General features: G+C 37.1%; 1 protein-coding gene across 1 annotated transcript in view; it reads left to right on the top strand.

Moving 5' to 3' along the window:
• The window catches only part of LOC134531052 (AT-rich interactive domain-containing protein 4B), a 186,464-nt gene that overhangs the window by 148,444 nt on the left and 24,602 nt on the right, over nt 1-13,418 (top strand). Inside the window, exons 24-25 of the mRNA XM_063366564.1 lie at nt 1,187-1,312; nt 13,170-13,310. Coding sequence (XP_063222634.1) covers nt 1,187-1,312; nt 13,170-13,310 — 267 coding nt within the window. The remainder of the gene's footprint in view (nt 1-1,186; nt 1,313-13,169; nt 13,311-13,418) is intronic.

The raw sequence follows: 13,418 nt of genomic DNA, 5'->3' as shown, positions 1-13,418 counted from the left end.
TTTGTACTGTAGGGAAAATGGCGGTGCAAGTAAATAAATACGTTAATCACCGAAATTCGTAAATCTCAGTTCCGTAAAAAAGATTTTATTATGTTTATGTTTAAAAATTAAATTTGCATACATTTTAATATTGTCTTACGTTGCGTAGGAAATGTATTTTGCAAACTTACAAAAACAATGCAGGAATCGGTCATGGTCGATTCCAAAACCATTGTATTCTGAATCCCACGATTATGCCGGAATCGGTGGAACCGGCAGAATTCCGGAATCGGAATCGACCCATCACTAGAAAATTGTGATAAAAATGTTAAAAATAAAATACTTTTTATAAGCAAGGATTAAAATACACATAGTATTATGTGCTCAAACAATCCAGAATATAATTTTTTACACATTCAAATGTTAAAATGCCCTGAGTTTTAAAAATAACTCACAAATCAATATTCCCCCCCCCCCCTCCCCCACTTTTAATTTGAAACAATTTTTATTAGCTATGTCAACCCCAATCATTTCATCTTCATTTCATCATAGCATAATACAACTCATTTCAACACTGGCCTACTCATAAGCTTCAAACTGGACTGCTCTGGTCTACAAAGAACATCATTTCTTCTTAAACAATTTTAACGTCAACTTCAGTAACTTCAACATCAACTGAAACAAATTTATTGTCATGAGAGTGGTTTTTTTTTTTGGGGGGGGGGGGGGGGGAGATTGCCAAAAAGAAGGGATCAAATACCTTTGTAAAAAAATGATATGCCACAGTGCCGTAAACAACCATTTAAAAATTCTCTTTTTGCCACCCAACTGCGTCACCAAAATTACCACAACTGCTAAAACCTCTGCTCACTTTTGTATCTGACACAACTACTGGTCAAAAAATTTCCATACATCTTTTGCTGTAATAGAAAAAATTCACTGTTATTTACATGTGTGGCATACACACTTTTAAACTCTTTCTCTTATTCAAACTCAACCCTGCGACTTTCACAACAGAAATTTAAACACATTGCTCAATTTTAATGACCCGTGACTGCTTTAACCTCTTTTCAAACTGCTGCATTTTTTCTCTTAGCTTAAATACTTTGGTAACATTAAGTAAAAGTACGTAAAATCTGTTTTTATGATGATGCTCAAGTAGGAAATAAGGATTCATATTAAATTCTTATTGATTTGACTGTTGCAGGCGGTAGTGACAGTGACGACACGTCAGAGAACTCTGCGGCAGGTTCCACCCCACCGGTTAATCCTGCAGACAGTCTGGTTTCCCGTTCACCACGTCCTTCCAAGTACAACTTCTATGTTGAATTGGGTAAGTTGAGCACAACACACCTGAATGTTTTGGCTTCAAAGTCAACTATGTGAAGAGAACCTTCAGTATGAGAGATCTTGGGTGTTTTTCTTTACTGCTTAGTGGTAAAACGATCACAAGAAATGCAGTACATGTTGAGGCAGTAATTATTCTTATTCCAGCACTACCATTTGTTTGTATGTGAAGCCATTTTGTTTTGGCATTCTTGTGTTTTGTTGAGTATACAAGTATCAGTGTTCTAATTATGAATTTAATAGTTGGAATGTGACCTTAGAGGCAAGATTTTATGGTTTTATTTTTAGGTCAATTTTGTTTTTAAAACGGAAGATTTCGGTGTTACTGTTTTTATTTTTATGAACTCTTTTTATTCATAAAGATAGCACCATTTTCAACAAACAAAACATTTACCGTATTTACTCGCATATAGGTCGTGGCAATTTTACCAAATTTGATGGGAAAAAAATGAAGTGCGACCTTTATGTGAAGAAAAAATTTTTAAAATTTTTGAAGAATTTTTTTTTTGCAATATTTTGCTTTAAAATGCGAAAAAGGTATAGGCAAATTTATTTACAATGTACACATACAGCGAAACCCCTTATTCACGTTTTCCCGTTATTTGCACTATATTCTTCAGGTCCCGTTTAGTTCCCATTTAGTCCAATACAATACTTTCACGCGAATCATGTCTCAAAAATTGAATCCATCCCACTATTTACGTCACATAACAACCAGAAAATACCGTGGGTACTTTAAAAGTAGATAAAATTAGCTAGTAGTCCTAAAAACATCGTGAAAAACGTAACGTTTATAGTCGGAAAAGTTGCTTTTATTTCTAAACATGTAATAATTTAAGTCCGAGTAATTATAGCAGGAGACAATCTAAAATGCACGAGGAAAAAACGTAAACTCACGAATGTATAAACGTGGCTGATTGTTAAGTTCTGATACTGTATTTATGTCACAACTTAGCCGAAATACTGGTACGAGACAAACTTCACAAGATAAAATGAGCGGAGTCTTGGTAACTGTTTTATACGTGTTTTATAAGTTTGGAAGTATTGTACAGTTGACGCATATTTTTAAACTAATAATTTATATCTGGGGATCGTAAATAATTAATTATTGGTATCAAGACATCAAAATGAACGTAAACTTGAACATGTCACGGCAGTGAGAAAACTGGTGCGTATACCAATAAACTGGTATTAGAACTGGACAAAAGTGGGACACGGAAGGTGGAGCTTATATTTTTTTCCGCTAAGCTCGCATCTATTGGCTGGCTGCTGATGGAAGGTCACGAGTCTGGGCGGAGCGTTGAGTGAGTTATACTGCGCATGCGCAGCTCAGAGAACTGAGAGAGCCAGCCAGCGACTGCGCCGCGCCATAACAGCTGATCGAGTACAATGACCTTTCTCCGCGCACGGCGCGCTATTGACGGTAAATTAACTTCCTCACGCGTCAGACCAATCGCACGTTTAAAACAAAAACTGCTGTAGATATAAAAAATCATAACAGGCCTTTTAATTTCGTAATTAAATTTACTACAACTTTTATTCTGTGCATTTTTTTCAATACAAAGCACTGTTTTCGAGTTATAGTCTACAATTAAGACATTTTAAGAAGTCAGGAATCTAACTTGACTTCAATTTTCTATATTTGGTTATTACGAGTACTTATTGTTACAACAATTTATCACGCCATTATCAGCTCTCGTAGTAGCTGAGTTTTACAGTAGGTACCCATTAACTCTTTCGTGCACGGCACGCCGGCCGTTCGCGTCATTACCTAAATTACCGGAGTGACCTATATGGGGGGAATCTTAAATACCAAATTCAAGATCTCAAATTATGGGTGCGACCTATATGCGATGGCAACCTATATGTGAGTAAATAAGGTACTTGTCCAATGATACTTTACCAAAAAAGTGTCTTTGTCTGATACATGATGCACTTTCACAATATAATAATTTTTAATATGCTTGTCTAACTACTGGGAACAATAAAAATAAATCAGCAAGTATACCTGCATTTGGAAAATGTACCACTGTCATTAAATAAAAATCAGTTACTAATAACTAAGGCCCCCTGAAAGTGGTAAATAAAATTTTCAGATTTCGTCATTAAAAATTACCAAAAGCGGTGTTAAAATTCACTTTTAAACACAAAAGCGGTGCTAAAATTCACTTAAAAACACAAAAGCGGTGCTAAAAACTAAAAAAACTAAAAAAAAAAATAAAAAAAAAGCGCGTGTTTCCGTAAATATATCTAAAATTATTTAAGTTAAATAATTTTACTTGAACCTACTCATTACTGAATACCCTAAACAAATAGGTTACATACATTTATATGACAATACTTTTGATTTAGACACTGATTATTAGTTCGTTCCCATAAACTAATCTGGAAAACTATTAATCCCTTTAACAAAATCGAGGACGCACCACAACGCCTAAATTACAAATTGATCACCACGACGACAGCTAGAAAACTGCTGTGTACCACAACGCCAAAAGATGTCATTACAGGGCTGCCACAAAGGTTGGGTTAGGTTAGGCTAGGCTAGGCTAGGCTAGGCTAGGATAGGCTAGGCTAGGTTAGGTAAGGTAAGGTAAGGTTAGGTTTGATTGTGGTATTTGGGCGTTAGGTACATTTAAGAAACACACACAAATTCATTCAGTTGTTATTTCGGCTTTTGTGGTCAATTTTGACATTCGGCGTTATGTTATTTCCGCGTTGTTGTAAGGACCCAACAAAATCTTAAAAAACTGTTGGCCAACTAATCATCATCGTCACACCATTCGAAAATTAATGATTGTTTACATTTTTCCGCTTTTTGGCGCGATTTAATCTGCTTGATACTACGACGCTGTTCCAACTATATGGCAGCGCCCCTGGCTGACGTGATATGGCCACTCACGTAAGGCTGTTACAAACACCGTTCGCCCAATCATCTGCTTGCTTTTGTATTTATCCGGTGTCGCTGTTCCAAGCTGACGTCAATGCCCCGAGCGGTGTGCGTACGCTTTAAAACTTCGCCTGTTTGTCTTATCTATCCAAACATTATGCCGGAAAGGAAAATAAACGCCATAGTTTTGCGTATTTTTACAGTATATTTTTGGGTTTAACATTATAACGTGAGCGTGTGTAAGCTTTTGTTTGCTTTAGTGCATTTATGATTGTTTGGCGGCCATGTTGCGGTGTTTGTTTACCATTGACGAGACAAGTCTTTTAACCAGTATTTAAATTTCGCGTAAAAACACTGCGATTTCGCGTTTTAATACAAAATTTCGTGTAAAAACGCTGTGTTATGGCGATTTCGCGTAAAAACTGTATTTAACGGTGATTTCGCGTTTATCGTCGTTTAATCGCGATCGCGAAAAGAACAGGCCCCTACTAATAACAGTTGCAATATAAAATTAGATACACATTTTTCACATTTTTTTAGTTTATTCATTTTGGTACTAATTCCATGCTAAATAATTTGCTTTTGTTAAATTTAATATATTAAAATATTTTTAAAAATCTGAATTGAGTTTTGATAAATAATATGCTGATTAATTTCTAATTTTGTAGCATACCTGTGATTTATGGTTTATGAATTTGCATTTTGGTGTTGTATGGTGTACTGACATGCTTTTCGGAGTTATTTCTGTTTTATTGCAGTTCACCGTATAATCTTGTCCCTAGTTATTGGGTGTGTTTAGTTATAAGTTTTACTGGTGACAATGTATTCCCAGTGGTAACATGTCACGTAACTTTTTTCATCCTCTGGGCCAGATTTGTGAGTAATCAGTTTCGGTAAGTTCATTAAAAAATTTGTCAGAATAAATGCTGTGTTGTTGATAGTGTGTCTACATGCTGAAAAAATTTAATCACTGTAAGCAAAAAAAAATGGGATGTTGAAGGCAAATGTGACAGGAGCTGAACAAGCTGTTAAAAAAGTTGCAATTGGTGATGTAGGTGCTATCTATGCATAAAAGACAGGTTCAGCCTATGGTGAACGAGATTGATTAACTGTTAACAAATGTCTGTGTCGAGGCAGAAAATATGACGACTACAATAGTCATGAAGTAGATTTAGGAAAATTTCAAGACAGGTTAACAACACTTCTTGTAAAATTAGCAAACTTGAAGTCTGTGAAAGAAGAGATAAATGAAGCAAAAGGTGGCTTTAGTGAGGTTGGGTTACCATAATTTCAATTACCGGTTTTCAGCGGATAACATTCAAAAATTTTTTTAAATCAGTTCTTAACAGCAACAAAAAGTTGACTAGTGTTCAAAAGTTACATTATTTGATGGGAGTACTGCAAAGTAAAGCAGTAGCGCTCTTAAAATTCAAAGTGCAAACAAATTGCAGCAAAGTATTATTTTGAATACTAGGTATGAGAATAAACATAAATTTATTGATTCAATGTTAAAACAATTGTTTGTGTAGCATGAGTCCATCACATTACATATTACATAGGCTATTGGACAATGTAGTGGAATGCACTAGACTTCTAAAGGTTCTTGGACAAATAGTAGAACATTGGGACTCGATTCTTGTGTTTTTGGTCACAGACAAATTGGGTATTGACACTAACAAGGGGAGGTCGGCTATTCATCATCGCCTATTTCATCTGGATTCACAGTATATGTTGGCTTTGACTAAAAATGAAAGAGACGCAAGTCTGGAGCTAGCTCTAGACAGCCAATCGTTTAGGAAGTGAAATTTTTGTTTAGGACCGGTCAATACATGAGTCTTTTATTAGCGTAATTTCCAAGCAGTGTTTGGCACAGCTGCAAGAGTTCGTATTCATAATGCTAGGGTCACAGGTTCGCATCCCCATGCGTAAACCTTTTTTTTTTTTTTTTTTTTTTTTTTGGCTTCTTTTCATTTTTTACGAAATGTACTTGCACCACAAATGAACGGAAATAATGCATAGGGCAATATTATTTTAACAGACACATCAGGGAAAATTTGGAATTGTAATAACTTTCCAAGAAGGATTTGTAATTAAAGCGTATACTAGGATGTCGTATATAAAATTAGATACTTCATTCGGTCAAGAGCAAACAAGCGAATGACTTACTTAGCTAGAACCTCCACTGTGACATAGCCACTCCGACAGCCAGGACTGGGCAACAACACAGTGGGTTGCAGTCCACTGTCTCTGTCTTGAAGCTAGCAGTTACGTATTGATTAAGATTAAAGTGAAGGATGTTCTGCGACTGAGTGATGAGTTGGGTAAGTAGGCGAGGTTTCGGTTGGGACTCGAGTCCGCGCTGTACTAGGAAACACACACTCGGACAGCTGCACACAGCGCTCTCAGGCACAACAGGGGGCCAACTAGCCTGTAGCTACGATACCAGTATTAGCTTGGGCCTATGCAGACATCTGGGGTCGAGTTTCTAGCTAAACGTCCAAAAACTAATTAAAATAAAGGTTAAGATTTGGCCTGGCCCTGACCAGCAGGCATGAATTATCTAATCACAAATTTTATATTTTTTTATGAGCTGCCGACGACGCGACCGCACGCGGTGACAATCGCGCGACTAGTTGAACAACGAAGTTGTCCTCCCTTACACAAGTGAAAACAAAGAGGAGGCAACCCCGAGTCAACTGACCAATCACAATACAGAACCAGGTACATGACCATATGAGGAATAATACTGGAAAAACATTTTCTTCGAAACAACACACTTCACACAACACGATCGCTTGACTCACCCTGATTGGCTGGCGTGGCAGTGCCCAGCGAAAGTTCTAGTCCATGGCTGCATAGTTAGCGCCTGCGCGCTGGGTTTTCCCACTAATTTGAGGCGTGAATAATAACTTACTGGCGAAAGAGTGTCACGTCCATGTCTTCCATTTTAAACCTTCATGAATGTTATTACCTCACCAACCAGAATATGCTTTATAATTGTAAAAATGTAATTAATAGACATTAATTTTAACTGATCAAACAAATTGGAGTGAAAAAAATAATAATAAAACATTACATTCAGCCAGGGACCAGAAAGTTACTTTTAAAGTAACTCAGTTACAGTTACAAATACTCTATTGGTAATGTAACCCTGTTACAACTACAAGTTACACTACTGAAAATAAACCAGTTACAGTTACAGTTCTGAGAAAAGTAACTGTAAGTTACTTAAACAGTTACTTTGTGAAAAACTAAAAATGTGATATGTAATATTGTTATAATTAAAGGCTAATAAAACATATTGTGTTTAGTAAAGATATATGTTTATTTAAACTGAAAAATTTTAAATTAGGTCTTAAATTACATTGAGTAATTAGTTTACACTACAAAATAATGAAATGATCGTTCGTTCGGATCATCTTATTGTTCGCAGCACCACACAACAAGCACTTCACAATAAGGTTATTTTGATCACTCGACCGAACTTCGAAATAATTAGAATATGAAGGCCACTGCAACGAAAGTTATGGACTGCTTTCGCTTCATTAGATTCTGTCATTGCTTTCGCGCATGTGCACAGGTAGGTTAATTAATTAAACAGAACAGCAGTAAAACCGCATGTCGCAAATATTAAATAAATGACAATCAAAATACGAGCGTAGACTAGCCAACAGCAGTTTTACAAGTACAAGAAATACCATCGCAAATAATATGCTTGTCGGGATTTTCATTCTGGGGTTGAAAAAATCAACAAATCGTTGTTTGTTTATAAGAAATACATTAAAAAAATTTAACGCAAGAAGTAACGACAATTATCGTTACTTTAAGGCGGGAAAATGTAATTCAGTTACAGTTACTGAAAACTTAATATATTGCGTTACCACAATCGTTACCATAAAAAGTAACTGTTACAAATAACGTCGTTACTAGTAGCGCGTTACTTCCAGTCCCTGCATTTAGCTTTATGTAAAACCTAACTCACATAATAATTATTAATATTAAAGCGCAATCATAATACCTTAAATGACTATGCATTATAGAAGAAACAAATATGAATTATTTATGAAACAACAAGAAACATCAGCAACATGACACATCTTCTGTTAATTGTTAACAGTAGCAGGGGGCAGGAATTATGCTATGTTACAGGGTTAATGGTTAGGTGTTTAATAAAAAAAAAATTATTTATGATATTAAAACTAACACTTTAGCAAAGTTATATTACTGTGCCGAAAATTAGGTATTTCGGCTCTTTTTTTTTATTTTTTATTATAATTTTAAATTATTTTTGGAGATCATTTTTTTCATATTTATAGGTTGCAAAAGGGTGATTTACACTTTTTTAGGCTGCTGTACTCTACTTTGTTAAACTTTGCGGCAGTGGCCCGAGGCACCTTTTCTCAGGGACCAATCCAATCTTTTGCGAGTCTAATGAAGACGTTAGCAGCCCGGATGACATTTTACCCGCTCGCTGTCACGTCCGGGGTCTGTAATATTATTTGCCTACATTACTAAATTTGCATAGAGCAGCTTCTGGTTTGCAAGCACTATTTCTCAGAGACCCGCTGAGACCAGCGAGTCTCGGCACGAACGAGTATCCCGTGGACCTTCTGTCCCAGCCTCGTTGCGTTTTCTTGTCCAACCTCACCCCCCAGCTTCCCCCCATGGTTCTCAGAATTTGGCCCAGGATCATTGCCGGACGTGCAATCACCAGGCAGTGGCTTCTTCAAGGATGATTTGCCACAGAAAAAAATATGTGCAGATATGGACCACCCACGACATCTAGTGGCAGAAACAGTTACTTCTGCACTTGTCGCCAGCGAGTGGAGCTAACGCCCGCAACACCTAGAAGCGAATTTGCTAACCTCCTTCTTTCCTTCCCCTTTAGGCCTCCAGAGAGCAGCACCGGCTGTGCCATAAGGCCTTATTCTTTCCACTCGCGTCCAGTAAAAGTCGATTGTATGTTGCTTTCCGTGCCCGCTGGTAGAGAGCGCAGTGGTCGTCCTTCGGCACACCAACTGATGTGTTGTTGTTACGCCCACCTCGGTCACCTCCGGAAGTTCTCGGCCCAGAGCCGAACCGTCCCCCTCTTTTCCCTAGGGCCGAGCGACCGTTTTAATTAGGAGCATTGTCCGCCATTGCGGCACTTAGACTTCGGCTACTTACCACGTCATCTCTGCGTCTCCTCTGTCGAGAGGCTTTTTCGCGGCAACGACGAACTCTTTTGAATAAGGAATGTAGTCAGCAGTGTTACGGGATGTGATCCCAGTTTCAAAATGTAGCAGTAGCCTGTCAGTCGTCATTAGGCAACAAGTTATGTCTTACTAGTTTGAATTGTACCTTTTTTTTTTTTTTTTCCTAAATCATGGTTTATTCGCGTCCTCCGCACTATTCTCGGTCCGTGCCTTTTGGAGTTCTGCCGGAGACTATTCGTGAGTCCAGGAGCTACACCCGGTTTGATGAGTACTTTGGTCGCTTTTCCTCCCCAAATTCTCGTTTGTTGGCCTTTTCGCGCCAACTGTGTTTGACTGTCTGGAAGCAGGTCTAATTCGTCTGAATTTGACTTGTGTTTCAGACAGGGTCCAACATTTGGACACCGAAATTGCACCCATCATGTTTTCTAGGACCTCGAGCTTCGAGTCTCTTTAAGAAGAGCTTTATCCCCGGGTGATATTTAAAATCTAACTTCTCCCTTACAACCAACGAACGAACTTATCTTAATGAATAACAGCGAGCAGTGGCATAAGGAACTTAAACAACAAGAATATGTGAAAATGTTTGGATGAAACAATAATCACTGTAATAAATGGACAAATCTAGCATGCTTATAATATGTCGAGAAGGATACTTCAAATTTTTGTTTCTGTGATTGATCTGTTGTTAAAAGTATAGTATGACTTATTTTAATATCGGGCCGGCCCCCTTTTAATAACTTTAATATCTTGTTAATACCCTTCATTGTGAAACTTAAAGAATCCAAAACAATTGGCAAACAGATTTTATTTATTTCTTATTAACCTATATCTATTTAAACGATCCTCTAGCTCACAAGTTGCTTGTGTGCAGGGAGTATCAAATTGCCTTGTTCATCACCTCGTGCCACCTCTGGGAATACTTGTCTTTTTCTTTATATTTTTGCCCAGCTGTTTCCTAGGATTTTTTTTATTAAATTAAAATAATCTAATTTTGGGGCACGAGGGTGTTCACTACCTAAAATATTAATTAAAAAATTAAAACAATGTCAAGTATTTCTTATATAAATAACATTTTATCCACTCTTGGAAATTGGTATGAAAATCCTGGTAAATTAAAACTGCATGTATTTGAGGACATGGAATTTTAAGGCTTTTCGTATTTCAAGTGTCAAAACTTTCAAAAAGCTTAGTAACTCATGCAAAGTTGCATCACTTTCGAAGCTTTAGATGAAACAAATTTCCCATTTTCTTGCATAGTTAAATAGAATTTCTAAAACAGTTTTTTTGATTCACTTAGTCGATTGTTTGCACAGGCCGACAGATGAGCAAAAATTTGTTTTGGAGGAGAATTTGCTCAGTTAGAGCACCGAGATGTATGAGGTCCTTTTGAAGCTGATCCATGTGAAGGCCGGCCAGGTTTTCAAGGCATCACACTCTTGTTTAACACTTGGTCAGATCTACATCCATACCTGTTTGGTTCTTGAAGAACCTAATTCTTTGAATTACCACTAGTGAAACGTTACAAAGTACTATTAGAAGAACAATGGCATCACTATATGAGTAACTGGCACTTTCATACATGTGCTAGCTGGGGTTTTTCAATTTGAGTTGAGTCTAATTAATTGTATTTTCCATATATTCATTAATATTTAATACATTAAAAAAATTATCTATTGAATATTTCAACAAAAAACATAACTTTACTTACCCTGGGTTATGCTTCAAAAGACAGGAAAATAATAAACCCATTTGAAAAATAGTATTTTCAGAGTATTAATAATTTAATAATAAAATACTAAAAGATGTTAATTAATTTATAAATCTTATTTATTTGAAGACTTGTAGACATCAAATATTTATGTTCTTTTGCAGTTCATTGTTACTTGGGCTGTTGGGTTCTGGTGTTTATTACAGTAGAGCACCCCTCAACCGGTCATTGGGGGGAGGTCTATTCCAGTTATGGGAAAATTCCGGGTAAGGGGAGTTATCTGTCCGGCCGGCCTCCGGGCCGGTTGAATGACCTTCATTCAAGCAAGCTGGCAAGCGGGTGTTTCTTATCTCTGTGGGTGCGTGGGTGCGTGAGCGAAGAAGATGATGAAGAGGGTTCGGGGGAGGTAGTAGGACTACAGCTGCGGTGTTGTGTTACTTAGGTGTTGACGTGCAAGTGATTCACACTTCCAGGAGAGTGTATAGTCACTGCCACGCACAGTTTACATTTCACAAACACAAGAATAACACTTCATGCATCTCGTTTACAAACACAAAGTTAGAAAAATACAGGTAAATGTAGACTGTTTAACCATATATTAACTTATAAATATGTTCATAATACATATTTGTGCACTAAATTATTGTCTACAAACTGAAAGCATCACACGTTGGAAGTAAATGTTACTAGCTATCACGTGTGTCAGCGTGTGTAGTGGGAGTCGGTGTACATACTCCCGGGCCGGCCGGAATTTTCCGTTTACTGGACGTAGTGAAACAATAAAACTACTTATAGCATAAACATCTTTATAGTAATTCACGTCCGACGCGAAAACCAGCGGTGTATTTACGCAATGCGCGGGAAAGACTGGCTATAATTAGCTCTCTGACAGACGTGCGCGCGCCTACAAGACATGTACAGTCAGGCAAAAGCAAAAACGCCTCGTTCCAGTGCGGAGATGTTTTGTAATGTTTTAATTTGTTTTGGAAAATTAGTTCCGGATATCGGGAGTTCCGTTTGTGGGAATTACGGTTGAGGGGTGCTCTACTGTAGTTGGCTCAGATCCATTTTCATTTCTCAATAAATAAAATTTTAAAAAATTCTTAAATGCTAAACTAAAAAATTGAATGAAGTTTGCTGGTTAGTTAAAACAATTTAACTACACAAGCAGACATTAAGGACTACTCTCATTCCACTAGCTTAAAACTTTATTTTTTTTTAAGCTAACCTGAAACTATTAAATAAGCCAATCGTTGCTTGCATCCAGATCCTGATGGTGAAGATACAGACTCTTTGTTGTTCAACATTATTGGAACCCATTTATATATTTTCCTACAATACCAATGTCCTTTGATGCACAAACTGCCAGAAATCATAACTTTTTAACCGAAAAAATATTTTACTGTCAATTATGAAAGGAACTGAATGACCCCTTGTTGGTATTCATGCCATTATTATTTTTTTGTTAATATATAATGTTAAAGCAGAGATCATATAGGAAAAAAACTAATTGTAGCACCCAATTGCTAGGAAATTCAGGTTATTCTATTATGTATTTACTATGCTTTAACAAAGTTCAAAATTAAGTCATAAATTATTTCCTACAAATTGTTTAACTTACGATGGTATCTTTTGGTTCTAACCCACCCCAATTTTGATATAAATATTGTGGGTTATTAGTTATTACATTGCATGACATTGGTGACACTGAAAAAAAAGTGTGTGTTTATTTTTCTCGCAGAACATACATTTTGTAAACATAACGTCTGGAAGTAACAGAAACGTACAAAAATACTTTGAATTGAAACCAGATCTTTCAAAAGTTAATTTTGGGTGGGATATTAAGAAGGAACTGAAACCGCAACCGAAAAATCAGGGAAATGGACAGGACTAGGTGTTACTAGTAAAGTAGCCACTGATCCATTGTAGATGAACGTAAATTAGAATGTTATATTATAATGTAGTTATGTATGTACATACAGTAGTTCATGCATGTCATGTTAGAAAGTAAAGGATGCTCGGCACTGGTGGGTGTGGTGCGTGTCTGCAGACCCGCACATGGACGGCAGCCAGCGGATAGCCCTGCTGCAGCAGAACCTGCAGGAGCTGCGCAAGGCCTACAACTCAGTGAAGACTGAGCTGGCGTCGATCGACCGCCGCCGCAAGAAGCTGCGCAGGAGGGAGAGGGAAGGTCAGTGCAGCCATGACAGGGAAAACTACCTCTACTCTACTGCCAATGTGACATAAAAACTGCATGCAGTCACTCATAGATATCTCTTTTGAGAGGTTAATTTCAAAA

Source organism: Bacillus rossius, chromosome 3 (genome assembly GCF_032445375.1).
Source record: "Bacillus rossius redtenbacheri isolate Brsri chromosome 3, Brsri_v3, whole genome shotgun sequence".
NCBI lineage: Eukaryota > Metazoa > Arthropoda > Insecta > Phasmatodea > Bacillidae > Bacillus > Bacillus rossius.
The sequence above is the reverse complement of the archived record's forward strand: the minus strand, read 5'-3'. Positions and strand labels throughout refer to the sequence as shown.